General features: G+C 46.9%; 1 protein-coding gene across 1 annotated transcript in view; it reads left to right on the top strand.

Moving 5' to 3' along the window:
• Nt5m (5',3'-nucleotidase, mitochondrial) overlaps nucleotides 1-24,534 on the top strand; it is a 32,818-nt gene that overhangs the window by 744 nt on the left and 7,540 nt on the right. The window contains exons 2-3 of the mRNA XM_027921485.2: nucleotides 4,144-4,244; nucleotides 16,829-16,889. Coding sequence (XP_027777286.1) covers nucleotides 4,144-4,244; nucleotides 16,829-16,889 — 162 coding nt within the window. The remainder of the gene's footprint in view (nucleotides 1-4,143; nucleotides 4,245-16,828; nucleotides 16,890-24,534) is intronic.

Here is a 24,534-nt window from a genome sequence, read left to right on the forward strand (position 1 = left end):
CGGTATATTTGGCTTCAGGTCGTTTGTTAATTAAAATTTTACCTATGACTTTAACAGGTGTCTTTACCCTTCTCTTTTGCCCTACTCCACGAAAGCATAGCTTGTGTGATATTGGAGGCTCAGAGGTTCAATAACCAGGGAGACCCATGGTTAAGGTGAGGTGGAATCCACCCCCTAGCCTGTCCCAAAATTCAGTGCCAAATACCTGTCCTGCTGAATACCTGAGCGCCCCCAAACTGTGCTCTGCCCCCCGAGTCCTTCATGGATAGATAGAAATATCCATACAGGGACCTTTGCAGAGAGCATAATTTGTAGATTTAAACTGTTTTGTGAAAGGAACAGAGGATTTTGCCATACACAAACTAAAAGAGGCTGGGAATTTTATAGCATCCCTTGATTAGCCACTTGGGGTCACTGCAGAGGGTTTGATGGTGAGGATAAAGAGCCCAAGTTCACTGCCTTATCTCTTCTGAAGGTAGGCATTGTTATCTCCGTTTTGCTGATGAGGAAACTTGGCCAAGTCATCTGATGGTTAAGAGGCCCTGGCAGGATTCAAACTCCAGTCTGTCTGCCTGCTAGGCACATTTTAGCTTTTCCCTTCCAAAGTCCTGTCGCCTGTCCTGCCCTAACAATTGACATTTCTTTTGACTCCAACAAAGCATAATACAACAATTTGTTTTGTCCCACAATAATTTGGGGGAAAACAAGCACTAACTTGAAGTCCAGAGCTGCACTTCGCTCCTGCTGGGCCCTCCAGTTTCAGGGAGTAGTGGAAGCATTCCCACCTGCCAAGTGTGGGCATCCTGTACAGGGAAGGACCACAAAGGTGGAACAGCACACCTCCTCAGGATAGACCCAGCGCCTTACCATGGTGAAACACTGTGAAGGGGAAGGGTCTTCCTGAGGTTCAGGTGTCAGAGGAAGTTCTCAAGTACCATTTCTCTTTATTCACAGTGTCACCATAAGAGGGTGGGAAGTGGTCTCTCCACAGGCAAGGAGATCTCTGCTCAGACCTTCTAGGTTCTTGACATTTTGCAGAAAAGAATTTAAGGGTGCATCAGGTTGTAGCAAAGAGGAAGAGCTGTATTAGAAAGTGGAAGATGAAGGTGTGCATTCTCAGAGCAGACCGTGGTCCGTTTTGAGTGAGAAGCACATTTTTGGGTCACAGGTTTTTTTCTTTTCTTTTTTAGTGGTAGGGAACGAACCCAGTAGAACTTTATCCCTGAGCTACAACCTAGTCCTTTTATTTTTATTATTTATTTTTTGTTGAGGCAGGCCCTCCTAAGTTGCCCAAGCCAGTCCTCTAACTCTCAGCCTCTTGAGTCCAAGATTACAGGCATCTACCCCTGCGCTTGGCTCATGGGCTTTTCTTTTAAAGGAAACTCTGTGGGGTGGACCTGGGAAGGTATGTGGGAATGGCATCTGTCTGGTGATTACAAGATGTTTAAGATGGTGTGGTCTCCTGAAGTATTCAGGTTGTCATTATCTCTTCTTTCTAGATAACATTTGGAAGGTGCCTATATTGTAGGTTTCTTAAAATACATCTCCTTTTTTTCTTTATCTAATTGAAAAGTACATTGTGTAAGCTAATAGTGCTCATAAGCATTAAAACAAGGCAATTTTCATAGACGAGTGAATTTATGATCACTTTCAGATTTATCGATTTCTCAAGAATTTGGGGATGACAGGCCGGTAAGCACGACAGGTCTGGGGAATAAAGGTGTCAAGTCCTGTGATCATGGGGATTTTATATTTAAAGTTGGAGTCTCTTTTTCCTTCTCTTCTGTTTCCTTTCAGCCTATCTTTTAATCTCTTTTGTATCCTACCTCAAAACCAGGACTTCTGAAGGTGAATTCCACAGAGCCTGGTACGCTGATCTCTCCTGGTACTGAGACCTCATTAAAAACTGAAAATCAAAGAACATACCCATGTCATTTCAGTGATGTTTGGTGTTCATTTGTAGATAGGTGACCGAGTATTGGAATTCAGGACACCTTATTTCCTCCCAAGAGTTTATGATGGCTGAACTAAGTCCATCCCCAACTCTGAAAAGCACAGTGGTTTTTCCTGCCCTTTTCACAGAGATCCAGGCTCAAGGTCTAAGGAGACAGATTCCTGTTTTCCAAGTACAGGGAGAAGGAGCAGCTCGTGGGGGAAATAGGAGGTGCTCCAGGAGGAACCTGTGTTTGGATAAGGCACTTCTACTTTGCAGAATAAAGTCCCTTACTTCCAGGATCTTCCTTGGATATCAAAATCCACAAACGCTCAAGGGTCTTACATAAAATGGTGTAGTACTTACATGTAACCTACCCACTTTCCATATACTTTAAGTCACACTTAGATAACTTATAATGCCTGATACAATGTAAATAGTTGCTATCCTGCACTGTTTAGGGGAATAATGACAAGGAAAAATGTCTGGGGATATTTAGTATTGACGCAGTGTGTTTTTTTCCAAATGTTTTCCATCTGTGGTTGGTTGAGTCTGTTGCATGCAGAACCTGTGGATATGGAGGGCTGATTGCATTATCTGTGTTCCATTTGATCTTCACAGTATTCAGTTAGGTAAGCAGGGCAGAGACGGAAAGAAAAGCTCATTTTTAACAGACTTAGAGTCTTAGACTGTTAGGACAGATGCACTGAGCCAGAGAGGGTTGACTAGTGGTTCCCAGAAAGTTAGTGTCAGGGAAGGGGTACTGAGAAACTGTCATCTCAACGTGAGACTTGGGTGCTGAGGTTAATGTATTTGTCACATCCTCATAAGAACCCTGTAAGAAAGGGGCGAGCTTCTGTCTTTATTCTAAGGATAGGAGAGAGGCTCATTTAGTGGAGGTGGTGAACCCAGGTCACATGGCAAGGGCCAGGGCTTTTGGACTTCATCCAGACTGTCTCCACATGAGTTCAAGTCCTGACAGAGTCACCCATAAGGGTCCTTGAACAAAATCTCCCTTATCTGTAAATTGGGGATAGCGATCCTTGGTTCTTGGGGATTGTGAGTATCAGACAAGAAGACATATCTCAGCAATAAGCGCACATTTACTTAGCCCTGTGTAATTCACAAGAATATTGCTTATATGATCTCTTACAGGAGAGGCACTTCTGAACTGCACACCTGGATTTAGGTTCTTGATTCTCAAGAGACTGAGATTTATCACTTTCCCCTTGCCTGGCCCCAGAAAAGATGCTGCCTTTTGAAAATTGGGTTTAGGCCTAACAGCAAAAGGTGGAAAGTTACTGACCTGGGAGTGAAGAGATGGATATTTTACTCCCAGCGAGGTCACTGTCTTGCTGTGTGACATCGGGTAGATATCTTCCCCATTCTGACCCTTGGTTTTCTCATATAAAATGAAGGTCTGGGGCTGGAGTTGTGGCTCAGTGGTAGAGTGCTCGCGTAGCACACGCGAGGCCCTGGGTTCGATTCTCAGCACCACATAAAAATAAATAAGGTACTGTATCCAACTACAACTAAAAAATAAATATTTTAAAAAATAAAATAAAATGAAGGTCTGAATTTTTGCTTTCAAACTTTAAAAGCGGCAGAATATGGTGTTTTTTTTTTTTAAAGCTATTATTGGCACCTCAACACATAAAGAACATAAAAGCAGAACTGTTTTGGTTGGCAGGAGGAGCCTGGCACTCTCCTGACTTTTCACACTGCCTCCCTTCCCCTTGTCCCACCTGGCTCAGCTGTGCACTTCCAGGGTCTCTGAGTTTATCCAGCCCTCAAGTCTATGGACAGTTCTGCCATGACAAGACCTAGTCCTCTCTCCAGCCTCCACAGTACTTCATTCATTCATTCGAATCAAGTCTGTGGTTCGGGAAGGTTGACCTTAAGCCCCAGAGAGCCCCATGTGCCTCCCACAGAGCTAACGTGGATCCATGGCCCTGACCCCTTAGCTGGTCCCTGCTGGATCTTAACAGAAGTCACATTCTTCCTGGAAGGGGGCCAGAGCACATGCACGTGCACACACACACACACACACACACACACACTCCCTGTGCTTCCCCCAGGAAATATGTCCTTGGGGGTGTTTAGGGGCGAGGGGAAGGTGGAAATCCCCCTTCTTGTCCGCAACCCTTCCCAGGCAAGGGCAGCAAGGTGCCGAGGAGCCTGGAGGTAATCTGCTTCTCTTGACTTTTCAGGAGAAGGCCATCAGCATCTGGGAGTCTAAGAATTTCTTCTTTGAACTTGAGCCTCTGCCAGGGGCCGTGCAAGCTGTGAAGCAGATGGCCAGCCTACAAAAGTAAGTTTATCTTCCCACCCGGTGGGACCTCCACAGCGTGGGTCTGTACCTCCTCACCTTGTCGCAGAATCTGGTAGAAACTGTTCTGGGTGCATGCTGCCGGCACCAGGGAATTCAGCAACAGCAAAGCCTGGCCCTGGCCTTCTGGGGCTTGTAGCCCAGTGAGAGCAGGCGTTGAGCAGAGAATCACACAGGAAAGACAGCTGCGTGCTATAGGGAGAAGGTTGAAGAGGACCTCACTTGGAAAGAAAGGGTGGTTCAGGAAGAAGGAGAAATTTGAATAAGTAAAAAATGAGAGGTTTTGTGGGCTAAAGCCTCAGAACCATCAACACAGTCCACCAAAACCTGTCAGCAACTATGTAATGATGGGCTTCCCTGAGAACTTTTAAAAACACAATCTCTTGGACATAGAATTCACATCCCATAAACAATTCAATTTAAAAAGTACAGTTCAGTGGGTTTTAGTACCTACACAAAGTTGTATAGCCACTGCTGCTATCAATATCAAACTTTTTCATCATCCCCAAAGAGAAACCCCATACCCAATCACCAGTCATTACCCATTCCCATCTTCCTCCTGTAGCCCCGGGCAACCACTAATTCACTTTGTGTCTTTGTAGATTCATCTGTTCTGTACATTTCATTTAAGTAGCATCATACAATGTGTGGTCTTTGGCGTATGACTTCTTTTACTTGGAATAATTTTTTCAAGATACATCCACGTTGTATCATATGTTACTACTTACTGACTTTTATGGCTCAGTAATATTCCATTCTATGGATAGATCACACTTTATCCATCAGCTCATGGATATTTGGGCTGTTTCCACCTTTTGGCTATGTGGAGTAGTGATACTGTGAATATTCACGTAAGTATTTGCTTGAATACCTGTTTTCAGTTCTCTTGGGGATATACGTAAGAGCAGAATTATTGGGTCATAAGGTAATTCTGTGATTAATAGTCTTGAGGATCTACCAAACTGTTCCACGTAGCTGTGCATTTTGCATTCCCACTAGCAATGCGGAAAGGTTCCAGTTTGTCCACATCTTTGTAAATACATGTTATTGTCTTTTTTTATTTTAGTCAACACCCAGTGGGTGTGAATTGATATTGTGGTTTTAATTTGCGATTCCATGAAGGCTAATAATGTTGAATATATTTTCATGAACTTATTGGCCATTTTAATATTTTATTTGAAGAAATATTTATTCATATCCTTTGTTCTTTTTTTTTTTTCCAACTGAGTAATGAGTCTTTTGTGTGTGAGTGTGGTTCTGGGGATTGAACCCAGGTCCTTGCATGTGCTATGCAAGCACTTACCTTTGAGCTATATCCCCAGGCCTTTAAAACATTTTTTTTTTAATTAAAAAAAATTTTTTTGAGACACATTACCCAGGCTGGTCTCAAACTTACAATCTTCCTGGTCAGCCTCCCAAGTAGCTGTGTGCTACCACGCCTAGCTTAATTGCTCTCTTTTTAATTGTTTCACTTATAAGGTTCTCTATATATTCTAGATACAAGTCCCTTATCAGATATATGACTTACAGGCACGTCCTCTCATTCTGGGGACTGTTGTTTCACTTTCTTAACTGTGTCCTTTAAAACAGAAAGTTTTTCATTTCAAAGTGGTCCTATTTATTGATTTGTTTTCTTGTCACTTGTGTATTGGGGTCTTATCTAAGCAGCCATTGCCTAATCCAGAGTTACACGGATTTGCTGCTGTGTTTTCTTTAAGAGTTTTAGTTTCTGCTATAACCGAAACAGGCCTGTAATCCATTTTAGGTTTTGTGTATGGTGTAAGGCAGGGATCCAACTTCATTCTTTATAATGTGGATATCCAGTTGTCCCAGAATCATTTGTTGAAAAAGACTATTGTTTTACTTTTTTCAATGTTTTAAGGAAAAGATATTGAGGGTTTTTTTTTTTTAATTTTTTTTTAGTTGTAGATGGACACAATACCTTTATTTTATTTGTTTGTTTGTTTATTTTTTATATGGTACTGGGAACTGAACCCAGTGCCTCATGCATGCTAAGCAAGCTCTCTACCACTCTGAGCCACAACCCTGGCCCAAGATATTGAGTTTTCTTGGCACTCTTGTTTAAAATCTGAGCTTGAGTTATAGCTCCATGGTAGAGCACTTGCCTCCCATGTGCAAAGCCCTGAGTCCATTTCCCAGAAACACATACAAACACACACACACACACACACACACACACACACACACACCCCAGAATAAAGGAAAAGAAAATCAATTGACTGTAGTATGTAGATTTACTCCTAGATACAGGTAATTTTTATTGCTTGAAGTTTGCTTGTTTCAGCAACCTGTATGACAAATCAAACATGAGGTATGATTTAGCCTTCATTGTGCCAAGTAAGTACCTCCAGAAATTGCCAATTTAAAAAATTCTACTGTGGGGGCTGGGGTTGTGGCTCAGTGGTAGAGCGCTCGCCTAGCATGTGCAAGGGTTCAATCCTCAGCACCACATAAAAATAGGTAAAATGGAAGTGTTGTGTCCAACTCCAACTAAAAAAATAAATATTAAAAAAAAATTCTACTGGGATACACAGGCATCAGAGAACCACAAAATGCTTAGAGTTTCAGTTGCATTGTAGATCTTATTTGTTCGGTAATTTATCTTTGGACTTGAGTCCAGGTCCTGCAGAGTAGTATATTTGATTGTGTTTTATACTATGATTGGTTTTTAGTGGTGTGTGGCAAGAGTTTGGAAAGGCAGAGAATGTGTGCCCAGTTGACCCTCCATATCTATGGGTTCATTGTTGCTAAACATGTACTAGGCCTATTGTGTTAGTCAGCTTTGCATTACTTTAACAAATTACTTGAGATAATCAGCTTAATAAGGAAAGAGGTTTATTTTGGTTCACAGTTTCAGAGGCTTCAGTCCATGGTCACCTGGCCTTGTTGCTTTGGGCCTGTGCTGATTCGGTACATGATGGTAGGAGCATGTAGCAGCGGAGACATGTTCACCTCATGGTGGCCAGGAAGCAAAGAGAGAGACCAGAAGGGTTTGGGGTTCCAATATTCCCTTTAAGGGCATGCCCACGATGAGCTTACTTTCTTTCACTTTCATAGTGCCAGGCATTGGGGACCAAGTCTTTAGGGGACATTTAAGATCCAGATTATAATACCTATGACGGTTGCATCTGTGATGAACGTGTACACATTTTTTTTCTATGTGTCATTATTTTCTAAACAATAGCAACTATATCTGTAGCATTTGCATTGTTTTAGGTGTCAGAGGCAATCTAGAGATTATTGAAAGTATTCAGAAAGGTGTGCACAAGTTACATGCAAGTACTACGCCATTTTGTATGAGGAACTTGAACATTCCTGGATTTTGGTTCCTATGGTGGGCAGGGGTCTGGAAACAATCCCCCCCAGATGCTAAGGGATGACTGTATTAGCAGTTAGCTCTCAAGTCTCTCCTCACTGCCTGGGTCTGTGTGTCCTGGATACATGCACACAACCGTGTTCTGGGACACTGTGTCGCACAGTGTTTTAGAGCAAGGAACAGCAGCAGGACTGCCCAGGTCCTGGGTTCTAGAGAACATCTCTCAGGCATTGGGCAAGTTATATGAAATTTCCTGGGTCTGTTTCTTCCTCTGTAAAGTGAAGATAACGAGAAGTGCTCAGTGTAGTATGTGGCACACAGTAGGTACTCAGAAAAGTTAAGTTGTTGCTTTTGTTATTCTGGGAGATTTAGTAGGTATTGCCACAAGAAAAGCATTCTTCAGCGACACAGGATGGGGAACAGTGGATTAAGTAGGCTGCTTCATGCTTCACCATAGAACTTTCCAGAGTGTTTAACTGCCCAAGTGCATGGCAACACCTCATTGGGACAGGAGATAAGGCAACTTTTACCACCTGTAATCTAGCTTCGAAGACTTTTTATCACTGCTTACCTATTTTCACTTTCACAGAAACTGGGAAATGCAAAACTAGACCATACCCAGTGGTCCTTTACCTCCATCTGGGGGAATTTGGTGGAAGAGTCCCATGGTGACTCAGTGGCCAGAGTATGGACAGAGCACAAGGGTCTGGTCAGAAGCTGAGTGGGTACTGCATGACAGGTGCTGGAGCAGGCATACTGCAGAACAAGAGATATGGGAGGCCCAGCCACAGAGGCCAAGGTTTAACTGTTAATATTGTGGATGATTATCAAACACTTGACATGGGCTTGCCCTCGAACCAGGTGCTTGAACTAGTGACACTAGTTAACAAGTTATTAGGAGGTAGATCTAAGAGCCTAGTAGTGGGCATGTGAAGGGAGTGTAGGAGTATAGGCAGGCCAGGGCTAGCACTCACCAGGAGAGGCTGTGACCTTGGAGCCGCCATCTTGAAGAATGAGAAGGGACCTGCCAGGTGAAGGAGGGGCAGTTAATTTCTTATAGGAGAGAAGGCAACTTTTACCACCTGTAATCTAGCTTTGAAGACTTTTTATCACTGCTTACCTATTTTCACTTTCACAGAAACTGGGAAATGCAAAACTAGACCATACCCAGTGGTCCTTTACCTCTATCTGGGGGAATTTGGTGGAAGAGTCCCATGGTGACTCAGTGGCCATGGAAGAGACCTGATTTCCCATCTGAGAGGCTCCCCCCAAACAGCTTCCTTGGCATGTTGACTGTTAATTACTCAGGAACATATAGGTCTTGTTTTGTGGTTCTGAGGATAGAACCCAGGACCTCCTACAGACCAGTCTATACCACTGAGTTACACTCCTATCCCAAAACATGGATCTAGTCTTTTACAAAAAAAGAACTCAGACAGTGTGGATGTACGGGAAGTGCCCTTTTGCTCTCCCTCCCTCTATACAGCCCTCTGGGTTCTACTCCTTTTGCCCTTGTGAAGATTGTGTTTTGTGTTGTGGGGGAGTACTGGATGGAAAACCCAGCATCTTGCACACGCTAGGCAAGTGCCTTACTGCTGAGCTGGTTCCAGCCTTTCTGTTTTATTTTGAGACAGGTTCTTGCTAAATTGCCCAGGTTAGCCTCCAACTTGCAATCCTCTTGCCTCAGCCTCCACAGTTGCTGGGATTATAGGCATCTACCATTACACACCAGCAAGAATTTGGAGTGCACACTCCCAAGCCTTTTAACATGCACAACGTATATACAAGTTTACATATAGATGTATGAATTTAAATGACCCACCAGCAGCCAGAATGAGCTGTTTTTTAAACTAAATTCTGGTGATGTTAATTCCCAGCTGAAAACTTGGCTGGCTTCACGTTGCACTAAAATCTCCATTACTCTGGGGACGCACTCCAATCTGAAACGGTTATATCTGTGTTTGTCCTTTTCTCTTTCGGGTGACAGCTCCCTGAGGTCAGGGATTGTCTTGGTTCTGGCTCTATTCTCAGTCCACAGAATGATATCTGGTACTTAGCATGTACCCCAAATGTTTGCTGAATGAATAACTCTAGTGTATGTATTCACAAAGTTCTTAGGTTTTTTGGAAAAACATGGATGCCTCGAGGGGCCCAGTGGAAGAAAACATGCTTAACATGAGTGAGGTCCTGGGTTCAATCCCTAGCACCGGTAACACAAAATAAATATGTGGAGTTGAGGATGGTGGTGTATGCCTGCAGTCCCAGCTAATCGGGAGACTGAGGCAGGAGGATTGCTGGAGTTGAGGGTTGTGGCCCAGACTCAACAACATAGTGAGGCCCTATTTAAAAATAAAAAAAGTGGATAAGATCTTTGTGTTGTTCTGTAAGCTCTCTCCTTTTTACTTAACAATATCTCAGAAATATTTTAATGTCAGTACTATAGCACTACCTTATTCTTTTAAAGTTGCTTTTCCCTTTTTCTCTTTAATAGAGACAGGGGTCTCGCTGTGTTGCCCAGGCTGGCCTCAAACTCCTGGGCTCAGTCTTCTGAGTAGCTGGGACTACAGGTGTGTGCCACTGCACCGGTGACCTTGATTCTCTGACTATCACCTAGTATTCTACAGGATGGATGTAACATAGTTCGTGTAAGGGTTACCATGTGGCTGTTTCTCATTCATTCATATGTTTCAGAGCTGCAGTGAGTCTGGTGTATGTATGCAGTTGTGGACTAGTTGGATCAAAGCCACGTGATTTTGAATTTTAATAAATATCTCATGATACACGTTTCCTTTTGAGTAGATGTTCTTCCTTAACATCTAGCACAGAATACATGCTCTACTGTGTCTTTTTTTTTCTCATTTGAAAGACCCTCATTGGACATGGTGGTGCATGCCTGTAATCTCAGCAGCTCAGGAGGCTGAGTCAGGAAGGTAGCAAGTTCAAACCCAGTCTCAGCAACTTAGGCCCTAAGCAACTTAGTGAGACCCTGTTTCAAAATAAAAAATGAAGTGTTGAGAATATGGCTCAGTAGTTAAGTGCCCCTGGGGTTCAATCCCTGGTAGCAAAAAAAAAAAAAAAATAGTCCTCAATCAGTATTGTCATTAAAAGGAGCATTTGACATGCAAAAATAGCCAAAAATTATTTTGAGTCAGTGCTGGTACATATGAGTCATATCTAAATCTCCCTAGTGCTAAGACTACTATGCATTTCAAAATATATTAAATAAAAGCAAAACTTAGGATGTCAAAGCAATGTCTATCTTTGGAGGTGATTGTAACTGGCTTCTGAGATTATTCTTAAAGGAAGGCTGAAAGGTTTTCACAGAAAAAAAATATAGCTAACTGTTAACTTGGAAAATTAAAATATATAATAAAAAGTCATTTATAATCTCACCATTTTTGAAACAAGCACTTTTTAATGTTTTGGTGGTTTTGTTTGAGTTTTCTATATATATTTTCCATATTTTTATTGTATGATACACCCTCCAAGTATGTTTTTAGCAGTACAGGTGGTTCAACTTATGATAGTTTGACTTAGGATTTTAGACTTTACAGGGGTAAAAACAGAGATTCACAGTCAATGGAAATGACATGAATTTTTGAATGTGGATCTTTTCGTGGCTGGTGATATGTGGTCCAATCTTCTCTTGTTTTAAAAAAAATTTTTTTTTAGTTGTAGATGGACATGATACCTTTTTTTTTTTTGCTTATTTATTTTTTTTTATGTGGTGCTGAGGATAAAAGCCAGTGCCTCACATAGGTTAGGCAAGCACCCGACCACTGAGTTGTACCCCAGCCCCCCAGTCCTTTCTCTTGATGCTGGGCAGCAGCAGTGAGCCACAGCTCTGTCAGCCTAATCACAGGGGGGATCGACGAGCGTACCTCAGTGGACTGTGTCGCTGAGCTAGGATCTTCAGAAGACTAGGTGGATCCAGGGCATTTTCAACTGTTTATAACGGGTATATTGGGACATAACCTCATCACAATCCAGGAGGATTGGTATTTGTCAAAACAAGTATTTGACCTCATCGAGGACTTCTAAAGGACACACCACTCATTTGGAGACATAAATGTCTAAACCCTCAATTTGAGCATGACACCTGTTACTCCACCGTGGAGCCTGGAATAAGAGGCATTTTATTCCCTAGACAGACACATTTTTAATGACTTGGTATCTGCCTTACTGTGTGTCATGGCACCAGCACTGGGGATGTGTTAGTGGATAAGACCCCTAAGGTCTCAGGCCTCAGGGAGTTCACATCACAGTGGCGAGACGGCAGCGTGAACCACGGCAAGTGCAATTTCAGATTGCCATGAGCTGTGTGAAGGAAATCAACAAGGCCATGTGCTGGAGAGTAAATGGGGAAGGGGCTGCTTCTGGTGGGGTGGGAAGGAGACTGAGCAAAGAATGCTGTGACCTGGCACAGGTTTTAAAATTGTGGGTCTGGGGCAACAAAAGTGGATAGACATTTCTCCAGAGAAGATTTCCAGAGAGCCAGTAAGTACACAGAATCGTGCTTAGTGACACTCATTATCAGGAGAACGCAAGTTAGAGCCACAGTGACGTCTGAGGGTGTAGCTCAGTGATAGAGCATTGCCTAGCATGCACAGAGCCTTGGACTCAGTCCCCAGCACTGCAGAAATAGAAACCAAACAACCTGAGACCCACAGTGAGGTGTCACTTCATACCCACTAAGGAGAGACGATGGTACCAGTTGTGGGAGAGGACGTGGAAAACTCGGAACCCTCATATGTTGTGGGTGGAAATGTAAAATGCGCAGCTACTGTGCAAAAACAGTTTGGCAAACCGTCTCTTAACACATTAAGTGCAGGATTACCATATGAGCCTGTGATTCCACTCCTGGGTAAATACCCAAGAGCAGCGAAACTGTTCGTGCAGAACTGTACACAAATGTTCACAGTAGTGCTCTTCGTAATATCTAAAAGAAGCAACCCATGTGCCCATCAGTGGGTGAATAGACTAACTAAACATGGTATATCCATAAATGGAATATTATTCAGTTATAAAAATGAATGAAGTTCTAATTCATGCTGTAACACGGAGCAACCTTAAAACATGCTAAGAGAAGGAAGAACATTCATTGTGTGATTCCACTTATATGAAATGTCCCAGGTTGGCAAATCCTTAGAGACAAAGCAGGGGGCCGGGAGGAGGGAATGGGAGGTGACTGTTTAATGTGACGTAAGGTTTATTTGTGCAGTGATCAGAATATCCTAGAAATTAGACTGTGGTAATGGTTGTGAAACTCTGTAAATACACTAAAATTCATTTAGCTATTTTCTTAAAGTGGGTAAGTGTTATGATATAGGAATTATATTCTTAATAAAGCTTTAAAAAATCAGTTTGTTTAATTTTGAAAAACTTACAATCTTTGGACACATTTTTAACAGCATGGATAAATATCAGAACAATTGTACTGGATGAAAGAAGCCAGATTTTTAAAAAAGAATGATCCTCGATGTTTCCACTTCCATAAAATTCTAGAAAAATCCCATATGATCTGCAGCTGTAGGCTGTTGGGGGTTGCATGGGCCCAGGGGTGGGCGGGGCAGGTGGGAGAGATGACTAAGGGAAAAATGCTCAGGGTGCAGGGTGTGTTTATTACCCTGATAGTGGTGTCCTGTGTTTCGTGGGTGTGTACGTGTGCCACAACTTATCAAATTGTGCCCTTTTAATATGTGCAGTTTACTGCATGTCAATTATACCTCAATAAAACTGTCTAAAAATAGTCAAGTCAGGTGTGGTGAGGCGTGCTGGTAGTTCCAGGCGTCCAAGGAGGGAGGATCACTTGAACCCCGGTCAAGGTCAGCCGGGGCAGTATAGCAAAAATCCATCTCAAAAAAAGAAAAAGAAAAAAAAAAGTCATTCTGGATGTGAGGTGGAGAATGATCTGGAAAGGTCAGAATTGGAAATTGAGGGACTAGCCAGTGTTTACAGCAGCTCACTGGGGAGAGGGTGCTTTGGCCTGGGTGCTTGACAGCCACGGAGAGAAGCTGTTGGGCTGAAACCCATGTGGGTAAGCCCAGAGGACTTGGCAATGGTTATAATACTGGGGGTGCAAGAAAGGTAGGAAAAAGTGGTGATTTTCAGGGTTTTTCTTTAGCATATGTGTATACCAATACAGTGCCATTTATTTTAGTGCTGTTAGCTAGAGGAATACCAGGGAAGGGACAGATTTGGGAGGTGGGGGGAAATCCCACGTTTACTTTGGAACTGCCAATTTTGAGATGCATGGTGTCCAGGTGGGGGGCTGTTTAATAGTCCAGAAGGACTGGAAGCTGGTGCGGGGAGAGCCTGGGAGGTGCCAGCATACAGGTGGCATTAAAGCTGCAGGCCTGGAGGATACTGGGAGCTGGTGGAGAGCCCCGAGGGAGGCCCCAGGGGGAGCCAGTGTGGCAGGAGCACCCCGGAGAGCTGGCAAAGATGGGGTGGAATGCTGGTGAGGGAGGCGAAGGGTGTGCAGTGTGCCACGCACGGGGGACTCAAGGGTGCTTGATGACAGCGACCACTTTCTATGGAGTGGAGGGATTGACCTAAGGCTGGAGTGGGTCGCAGCAGGGGCAGGAGGTGAGGACGTTTGAGGCTGCAGCAAAGCAGGGCGCTGGGTCTGTTACGCGCCAAGGGAGCGGATGCGGTAACTGGAGGGAGGATGCGGGCCAAGGTTTAGGTTTCACAGATGGTTCAGTTAGGAGTTTTGACTTGACAGTGGCGCAAAAGTGACGCGACCCCTCGCCGGCAAGGGAAAAACACGACACAGGATTCTTCTTTCAGCAGTTTATTCAGGCCTTGATTCAAGTATCATCTTCTAGCGACCCCCTGCCGAGCGCCCAAGCACAGCCTAATAAAGCCTCCCGCATACCAATCCCAAGCTGCCACGTGGATCTCTCTCATAGGGTGGTAAGGGATTGCGCGCCAATTCTCCATAAAAGGAGTTGTTTATCACAGGCCACAGTGGAAGCCGGCGCCATCTTCTAATGGCGGCCACAGTCTATAGGAACGGCTCACCACACAAAAGCAAGATCCATCCATTCAGTAGAAACCATAGTGCAGCGGGCGTATTAAGAGTAGGGTGTGGTAGCGTGGGTGTATCAAATGCATTCTCTACTGAGGTTTTCAACTTGTCATGGGCCTGTCAGGATGTAACCTTGCGGTAAGTCAAGGAGGTTAAGGAGGAGGTTCCAGAATATGTTTGATTGAAGAGGAGGAGAGAAAGGGGGGATGTTACAGGGACAAAGTCTTTGTGAAGATGAGGCTAGAGTTCAGGGTTGAGGGGGCTGGTGAGAGGAGGGAGGGTGGGTGAGAAGTGAAGCGGGCGTCGTCGGTCGGTGAGGAGGTTAGGAACAGGGAAAAGTGAGTCTAGCCATGCTGGGAGCTTTGCCCCATGATGGCTCCAGAGGAAGACTGCCATCAGCTGGAGTGCTCAGTGGAGCTGTTTCAACAGTGGTTTGTTTTTTCCTCCAGCAACCTTCAGTTGCTTGGATGCTGGTGTTAGAAGTTGGACAGCTGGATTCTTTCAGAGTTTGGCAAAACAGATCTCAGTGGAGCAAGAGAAACACAAGCAGAGAGATCGTAGAGATGGGCCTCAGAGTGCAAGCAGGGAAGAGGAGAGGACACCGAGCTGACAGTGAGGGATCATGCAGAAATGGTGGGCCGCAGCGGGTGGTCTGTCTTGTCGAGTCTGAAGAGCCGGGCTCGGGCTGTTAGTGTATATTTTCCAGAAACATCGAGAGAGAGTGGTGACCAGAAAGGCCAAGTGTGAGACCGAGGTGTTGGCTGAAGCGAGTCTGCGCTGTAGGCAGTGATGGGCAGGAGAGAGGTTGGGTGGGGGAGGTAGCTGGTGGTGAGAAGGGTTGGGCACCACCGAAAGGCAAGCTGCTGGATTTGCACGTGTGTGTGTTTGTGTGTGTGCATGCGCGTGGGCGTGTGCAGGGTCACTGAGGATGATGACAGAGTAGGGGGAGAGGGGCTCGGGAGGAACGGGGAGGACAGTACCTGGCAAGTGGCAGGTGACGGGGTAGGCAGGACCACCAGGGCGTGAGGCCATTTGACACAGGCTGCAGGAGTCAGGGGTTTGGAAGGAGTGATGGGGAAGAGGGAAGACACTCTCCTCACCTCCCCCTGTGGAGTTAAGGAGAAGCCAGCCCTCACTCAGGCCTGCAGGGGAGGCAGGACAGTTCCCACAGAGGCCGGAGGTGAGAGCCAAAGGGCAGAGACTGAGTGTTCGGTATCCTAGCAGGTGTGAGGGGACAGCCAGGTTGGTAGAGGGAGTGCCAAGAATCAAGGAGATTGCGGGTAATGAGAGGAAAGTGGCAGGTTTACACGGGACGCCCAGGGGACTAATTTGCCAAAGAGAAAAGAGTTGAGAAAAGTCCCCACAGCTCAGTCTGATGAGCCTGCAAGTGCAGGTGCAGGTGCCAGCGACGAATGTCAACTCTATGAGGATGTTTGGGATCAGATGGCCCAGGTGGGCCCCTTGGGGTGTAGGGAGGAGGAGGTACCTGGAAGGCCCTTCCGGGTCAGTGTCAGCCCCTGTGAATTCAGCTCAGAACAGTGACCATGGGAAGGGTGTTCCTTGTGTAGAGCCCCCGTCTGTCTTGACATGTTGACAGCTCAGTGCAGGTAGAGCTGGGCTCCCCACCCACGTAACAGGACCAGAGAACTTGCAGGTGCTCTTGGAGTTCTTCCCGGTACATTGCTTATTCTTTTGCATTGCACGAGGCCCCAGTTCTCCCTCAAGCAACTGTGGGTTCTGCATCTTTGAGCGTGTGTGTGTGCACACGTGTGCTGGGGATAGGTACTGAATCCCGAGGATGCAAAGCACGCGCACTGCCCCTGAGCTTCACTCCCAGCTCTCTCTGGCCTTTTCCTGCTGTCCCTGTGGCCACATGCCTCTCTGGTTTTCCTTATGCAGATTTCAGACGTAGCGCCTGATTGGGGTGGCTAAGCTTTTGAGTCCTGTCCAGCAAAAATTGCCAGGAGTCAGAAGCCTGTCCCCGAGCTTGTGGCTGGTGGCCAAAGTAGGGTCACTGGTGGCTTCCCGGAGCTATCAGGTGGGGCCAGAAACACAAGCTGATGTCTCTTGTGTGGATCCATGCGGATGCAGGACTCGGAGCTGACAGTAGAGGAGTCAGAGGTCAGAGGGTCCAGTCAGAGGTCAGAGGGTCCGGGTACAGGGCCACGGGCTCACTGTCCTTTCTCTTCTTGACAGCACCGATGTCTTCATCTGCACAAGCCCCATCAAGATGTTCAAGTACTGTCCTTATGAGAAGGTAAGGCATGCGTCTCATTCTGGATGGGCCCTTCGCCTGGGTGTCGGGCAGGACTGCCAGATGGGCACGTCCCCTAGGAAGGGTGGCAGACTCTTGTGGTGCCGGGTCCCCAGTCTGTGCTCCCTGCTTCTGTGCCAGTGACTCCTGCTCCCCCAGCCTTCTCCAGCACCAGCCTGAGATTCCGTACCGTGCTCTGGGTGGGGCCTCACCTCCACGTGGAGTGGGCGGGAAGGTGTCCAGCCAATGGGCAGCATCATTTGTGAGGCCTGTGAAGGAGGTGATGCGGGGGAGAACCATTCTCTGGGGAGGGTTGCAGGCTCGGGACCTTTGTATAAGAAGAATCTGACAGAGGGGAAATGGCTCAAGTTTGTTTTGCTATGCACTCACTCTTTTATCCTTAATTGAAGAGATAATTAAATGAAATGGAGATTTTTCTGGAAATTGGGAAGCTGCAGGTGCTGAGCCCCGAGGAAAGCTCTGTTGCCCGGGAGGAGGGTGCTGGTGCCAGGATGGGGGTGCATGGGGAGATGCAGGGTCTGACTCTGCCCTGGTGTCTGTGCGGTATCTCCCCACAAGGAGGCTGGATTTCCAGCCCACACCTCCCCCTGTCTAGGGCCCTTGGACCCTCAGGCACAAGTTCTGAGCATCTCTATAGTCTCCCGCTCCATATCAGAAACTGCCTTGGCACAATCAGCCAATATTAAGCACCTTGTATTCCTCAGTGGGAAGGGGGCTCAGGCTTACTGAGTAGTTACTCCAGCATGATGTGACCGTTCGGTGCCCACATCCTCTCAATATTCCACTTGAGGGTAAAACATTCTTTACCCTGACCCCTCTTTGAACATTTTGGGGGCACAAGTTTAGTTAAGCCCAGGAGAGAGGTGTCCCACAATTGGTGGGCATGGATGAGGGGTGAAGGCTGGGGCCACTCTTTCCAATAGAGCAGAAACCCCCAAGAAAGGTCCTTGCACCTGCGACTTCATAGAAATTGACATTTTTCAGCCCCATACCAGACCTTCTGAGTGGCATTGTGGTCGGTGTTCCCAGCCTGCCAGGTGGCTCTGACCCACCCCTAAGCTTGAGAAGTAGGGCTGATGCTTCCACTGTGGTAGCACTGGGTGGTCAGGGTTGTTGCCAGCGCCGTCATCCCTTGGTAGCCTTGGGGGTCTGGCTCTAGGAGTCCCCACCATGAAAGTCTGCACGAGTCCAGGTCCCTTGTGTGGAGTGGCTTTGTATTTGCACATAACCCGTGCACACCCCTGTACACCGTGAACCATCTTTCACTTACTCAGTACCTGATGCAGTCGTGAATACTGTGAGGCTGTGTCGTTGGGAGTGACAGGGAAACCCAGTGCTGTTCAGTGCCGACAGTTGTTTTCCTGAATATTTCTGATCTGTGGTTGGCTGAATCCACAGATGTGAAAGACTGTAGAGGACATACTGAGTTTATAGGAGAAAGATTGCTAAATGGCTTTCATTCAGCCATCCCTGTGGATTTATAACTCATTTGAGGGTCAGCCATCCATGTCCCTCCCTCCATCTTCCCCCGGCAGCCTCAGCCCTTCCCTCTCGGGGACGCAGTCTGTCTGCCTGCCTCGGAGGGCTGGAAGTGGGGTCCATCTGATACCTTCCTCTCACCCCGTGCCGTGTTCTGTGTCCTGTGAATTCTGTTCCTCAGAACGAAGCCGACATCTGTCTGTTGCTCTCTTTCCATTGTTGCCACCTTAGAATTTCTGCCCAGGACTCCTAATGTCACTCTTAATGTCACCTAACCTTCTGGCGTATGTCAGTTCTACTCAGAGCGGACGAGGACTTTCATAAGATGGACCGAATCAACTCCATCTTAATGGTTTGCCTTTGAAAAATACGTACACACACTCCTGGGCCTGGCCTTCCAGCCTGCCCGCGTCCTCCATCCACCGCGCTCCCCACCCTCCTTTCCTGGAAGCGACCCTCGGCTGGAGTGTCGGCCCCCACCAGGCGTCCTCTGCTCCGGGTCCCCCCACATTCCCCACCATATCTAAGACACGTTCTTTCTCCACCTTGTTGGGTTTCTCAGCCCTTGTTTCCTACAGGACTCTTAGCACCATTTGGATTGGCTTTGGTCCTCGTCTCTGGCTTGTAATTTGTCGTCTCCCACCAGCCTGAGACCCACAAGGGCAGTGGCAGTGACCGTCCAGCTGACTGTTGATCCCAGCCCTCAGTGCAGGGCCAGGCGCCCTGGGCACTTGGCCTTTTTTTGTTGGATGAACAGACCCATTTGTCCAGTGGAGAGCTATCAGACGCCGTTTCCTCCGGGCCTTTAATTGGCCAGGCACCGTCCTTTCATCATCACTCCTAAGGCTCAGAGCGGCTCCCCGTGAAACAGGAAAACCTTTCTGATTTGGAGAGATGGAGGCTCAGAGAGGAAGGTGAGGCAGCCCATTTACTGGGCCTAACAATCACACAGCCAGCGGGGCCTGTTCCACATCTGTCCATCTCCCCAGCTGTGCCCTGAGCCGCCTTCTCCTGCAGAGACGAGTCCTCCTTGGAGAGGAACAGGTGTCGATTCAGACCCCTGAGTCTCAAGCGGCATCACAGCCTTCCTCTGAACAAAAGGAGGTGATGAGAAGGGTGTTGGTTTATCTCAGAGCATCAAAGGGGAGCCTCAGAAAGCAGACCTCAGGCAGCAGGGGCCCAAACCTGCAGACAGGCCGCCCAGGACAGGTGCTTCCAGACGCTGGAGCACCTGTGGACACTGGGGAGCAAAAACCAAGAGGGGAGCCAGTGGAGTTGGAAGGTCTTGGGAGCATCCTGATTGTCCTATTAGGTTGTCTCTGATGGCAGAGGGGCAGCGTCCCAGAGAAAAGCAGGGGGGGTCGGTGCCAGAAAAAGGGGCACAGTGATGGCAGATGTATGTCCTGTCCCAAATACACAAGAGAAAAAGCTCCCAAAACCCACATCTAGCAGTGTCCCTATCTCCCGCCACCTAGAGATGGGGACGCTGTTATCATTTTAATATTTCTTTCAAGTTTTACTTTTATGCCTATAAATATAATTGTATATTTTAATAAAACCTAAATCTGTTCTAACTTTACATTCCTTTTCTGCTTAGTATTATAATTTTAGCTTTTTCAATGCCATCAAACGCTGTTCTTCAGAAACACGATTGTTCATGTCTAAAGATGCCTTGTAAATAAGCTTTGTATTATTGTACTTTTTTTTGGGGGGGGGGGGTGCTGGGGATTGAACCCAGGGCCTTATGCATGTGAGGCAAGCACTCTACCCACTGAGCTATATACCCAGCCCTATTATTGTGCTCTTAAGAGTAAATTACAAGAAGTAGTGTGAGCACATCAACAAGGAGGGGCAGGGCTCTGGTGTGTCTTTCGCAGCAGTTCTGTTCCCACTGCACCAGCAGCAGGCAGAGCCCTCCCACTTCCCTCCCAGGCGGGCGCAGGCTGGACCACACAGGGTCAGTTGGTTAAGAGGAAATGGGATGATGGACGAAGATAAGAAGGTAGAAAAATGCGCAGCATGTTTGAGGAACTCTAGGTGAATTTTGTCAGCCCAGCAGCTAGAGGGACTGGCTAGAGGGACAAGGCGGGTTGGGGCCAGGCTAAGTGCTTTAACTTACCCAGGCTCCAACCATCTGAGATGAAAATAGCTTCTACCACCTACTTGTCCCCCGTGTCCCTAGATGGACCCTTCTCCTTGTGGCTGGCTGTGGCTGAAGGAGATGTGAGTGACTGATTCCTCTGTACCATGCCTGGGGCTGGCATTAAAGGGGCTACAGGCTGGTTCAGGACATGTGTGCTCAGGACGGATGTATGAAGCACCTTCTTGGCAGCCCTGGTCTGGGCTCAGACCTCCCACCAGTCACGGACGGTGGCCTTGTCCACTGCAGCAGGATCGCCTTTAGCATCGTATGTGTGAATATTTCTCCACGATCGATTTCCTCTGGAGTCATCATCACAAGGGGGAAAACTAACTGCCGTGAGTTCCCTGGGAGTCACAGAGAGGCTACATTCAGGCCATCAGCAGATAACAGCAGAGGGTGCTGAGGTGGCAGTCTGCACCCGCCTTCCCTGTAACCACCAGTGTCACCTTCAGAGTACCCCGCAGAGCAGGGGCTGTTCTCATCCCTGTTGAGATGAGGAAGCTGAGGCCCGTGGCCAAGGTCAGCAGCAGGAAGGCAGCGAGCTGGGTGCAGAGCCAGAGCTCTGCCCCCCACCCCACCCCACCGTGTCACCCACCTTCTTGAGCTCTGTCCCCCGTGTCACCCACCTTCTTGAGCTCCACTGAACTGGAACTGAAGTAGCATGATTTTCCTCCCCTCCACGGCAAGCGCCTTGTGCATAGCCATGACATTTGATGCTGACTTTTTCTAGCTCAACAAGGGAAGTAATCACACGCCAAATTAAGAGAGGTACTGGGGTGTGAAGCAGAGCGTGTTCTTGTCATTGGAAGGTCGGTTCCCAGATGATGTGTCTGCCGGAATCTACTCTGGTTTTAAGAACAAATGTTTGGTGGAGTTCTTGCCTTGCACATGCAAGGCCCTGGGTTCGAGCCCCAGCACCACAACTAAACAAATAAGTTAAATACTCCACATAATTAGATCTCTTCATTTAACCTCAAAATAGAGATTTAGGCCACTTTTTGAACTTAGGGAGATAATGATTGGGCCTGGGGTGTACTCTGTGGGAGCATGTTTGATGAGCATCAAGAGGCCCTGGGTTCCATCCCCAGCACCACACACAGTGAAAGACATAAATTAAATGACATTTTAAACCACATTGTCCAGCTGCTCCCAGCACGTGGGCCTCTGGTAAGACTTACACTGAAAGGCTCAGCACTTTCTCTTGCCGTGCTGTGACAACCACATTGCTTGCATTCCAGAAGCTTCGCCTGGTGAGGCTGCCCCACCCTCCACCCCAATAGCCTCACATGGGAGCTCATGGTGTGTTTTTTTAGTCCACACCAGCTCTCTTGTCCATTTGTGTTTTTTTTTTTTTTTTGCTGATATAACAAAAAGCCTGAGACTGGGTGCTTTATAAAGAAAAGAGGTTTATTTTGGCCTTCCTATTTCTGAAGGCCAGGGAGTCCAAGATCAGGGCGCCAGCATCTGCTTGATATCTGGTGAGGGCCTCATGTGGCTTCAATTCATGGGGGGAAAACAGGTACTTATAAAAGAAGCAAAGCATGAGGGGTGGCCTCAATTTTAACAGTCTACTCACGAGGTATCCATTCCAGCCCCGTGAGGTCAAGAACTCGCTGGCCCTGGGAGACGCATCACGGGGTTCACGAGACCTCTGCACCCCACAGGCCAAACCCACCATCAGGAGGGGGGCCCACCTCCAACACCACCGTACTGAGGAAGTGTACCTCACCATGAGCTTTCCTGGGAACAGACCATATCCAAGCCACAGCCCCAGTGTCCACGTGACAGATATGGGGTTTTGTTTTGGGGTGAAAAGATGTTGGTGATGGTCCCATAACATCGCAGACCTGCTAAAAACCCTTGAAATGCACACTAACATGGCTGTATTTTATGGCATGTGACTTAGGTCTCAAAAATGACTTTTCAAGGTGAGATAAAAAGAAGCAGCTTTTTTTTTCCTAACATAAAAGACTAAAAGAACTGCAGGGTGAAATAGACAAATTCTCAATTATTGCCAGAAGTTTTAATCTCTCTCTTACTAATAACAGGTAGAACAAATAGACAAGAAATCAGAAAGGATCTAGGATCTTTGAATAGCACCCACCACACACCACCTTGACCTAGCTGATGTTCTTGGAGTACTCCATGGCAGAACATTGGCTCCATTGGCTCTCGTAGAGCAACACTGAACCTTTATCAACATAGGCCACATTTTGACACGGTGGATATGCTGAAATCATCAAATTGGACACTTTAAGTATGTGGATTTTATGGCATGTGAATTACATATTAAAAAATTGTTCAGATGGCTAAAGATTTTAAAACTAACCCTGTTCTTCCGATCCGGTCTTGTAATTTTATCATGGATTGGGGACAAAAGTGTATGATACTTTTAGAGCGCCCTAGGTCAAGCCCGCTATCTCGAGGTCATGTCAGCCGCGACCGCCTGTCCACCCTGACTTGGGGCCTGCCCTGAGGTCTGCTCATCTGAGTGCGGTTTCAGCAAGGGGCAGGTCTGGCTTGGAGATCTCTGTTTTTGAGCTTTGGGTTTGATCCTGAGCCTGGGAGCCATGCGGCTTGTGGAGTGTGGGGGTGGAGGGGCGGTAGCTGTCTATCCCTCTGCCTTCTCTCAGCACCATCCTCTTTGGCATCCCTCCAACCCCCCACACACAACCCCACCTGCCCCTGTCTTCAGGATCACTGAACTCCTGGCTCTGAAGATGGAGGTCCTCCTGGCTGCACCTCGGGCCTAGGAGAGAAGGCCTCCCCAGTGAGCCCTACAGGCAATTAATTCTTCAGCCACAGGTAGTTTTAGATTCTACTTCTGACATTTGTTCCTGATTCTGGTTTAGAAATGAAGATGCCGTTTTATACTTGGGTTGACTTTATGTATTCGGCCGGGCTGAGCTGCTTTTATCCCCAGTCTTTTTTTTTTTTTTTTAGGAACTAAAATGATTTAGAGCAACAGTGAGAAGCCCTTGTATTTCCAAAGCGGCAGCTAACAGACCTAAAGGAGGACTCCTGTCCCAGTGTTCCCTGTGCTCAGAGGTGCCCCATGTGTGAGGTGCATGTGTTAGAGCTGACACACCACGCTGGGCACCTCCTTATTCCCCAGCGTCCATAGTCAACATTGGGGTTTACTCTGGGTGTTTGTTATGGTTTGGATTTTAAGTGGCCCCCAAAGGCTCCTGCATTGAAGGCTTGGTCCCTAGCCGATAGCACTGTTGGGAGGTGGGGCCTCCTGAGAGGAAGCTAGGTCACCGGACACAATCTTTCTTTCTTTCTTTTTGAAAGAAAGAAAGCCTTTTTTTTTTTTTTTTTTTTTGTATTTTATGTAGAGATAGGGTCTCGCTAAATTGCTGAGGCTGGCTTTGAACTAGTGATCCTCCTGCCTCAGTCTCCAGAGCCTCTAGGATTACAGGTGTGGGCACAATGTTTCTGGAAGGGAATATTGAGACCTTGGCCCCTTTTCCTTCTTTTCTTTGCTTTGCTTCCTGGCTGCCATGACAGGACAGCTTGGCCCCATCCTGTGTCCCCTGCTGTGATGCTCTGCCTCACCAGAGGCCCACAGCATTGGGTCCAAGCAACATGGACGGAAGCCTCTGAAACCAGGAGCCCAAATAAATCTTTCCTCCTGTTAAGCTGACTTTCTCAGAGATCTTGTCACAGTGACAGCTGACCCACAGGGCTGTGCCTTTCGTGGGGTTGAGAGTGGGGAATGCTGTGCATGCGTGAGGGTAGATGAGTTTGGGAAGTCTCTGTACCTTCTTCCATGAACCTAAGACCACTCTAAAAAGTAAAACCTAAGGGCTGTGGCTCAGGTAGAGCACTTGCCTAGCACGTGTGAGGCACGGGGTTCGACCCTCAGCACCACATTAAAAGAAAAAAAAGTAAACTAATAAAATAGAGTTTTAAAAAGTTGTGGGTTTTTTTTTTTTAAATCTAAGGGCTGGGATGTTGCTCAGTGGTAGACCATGTGCTTAGCATGCACCAGGCTGCACCCAG

This window comes from Marmota flaviventris, chromosome 17, assembly GCF_047511675.1.
Source record: "Marmota flaviventris isolate mMarFla1 chromosome 17, mMarFla1.hap1, whole genome shotgun sequence".
Classification (NCBI taxonomy): Eukaryota; Metazoa; Chordata; class Mammalia; order Rodentia; family Sciuridae; genus Marmota; species Marmota flaviventris.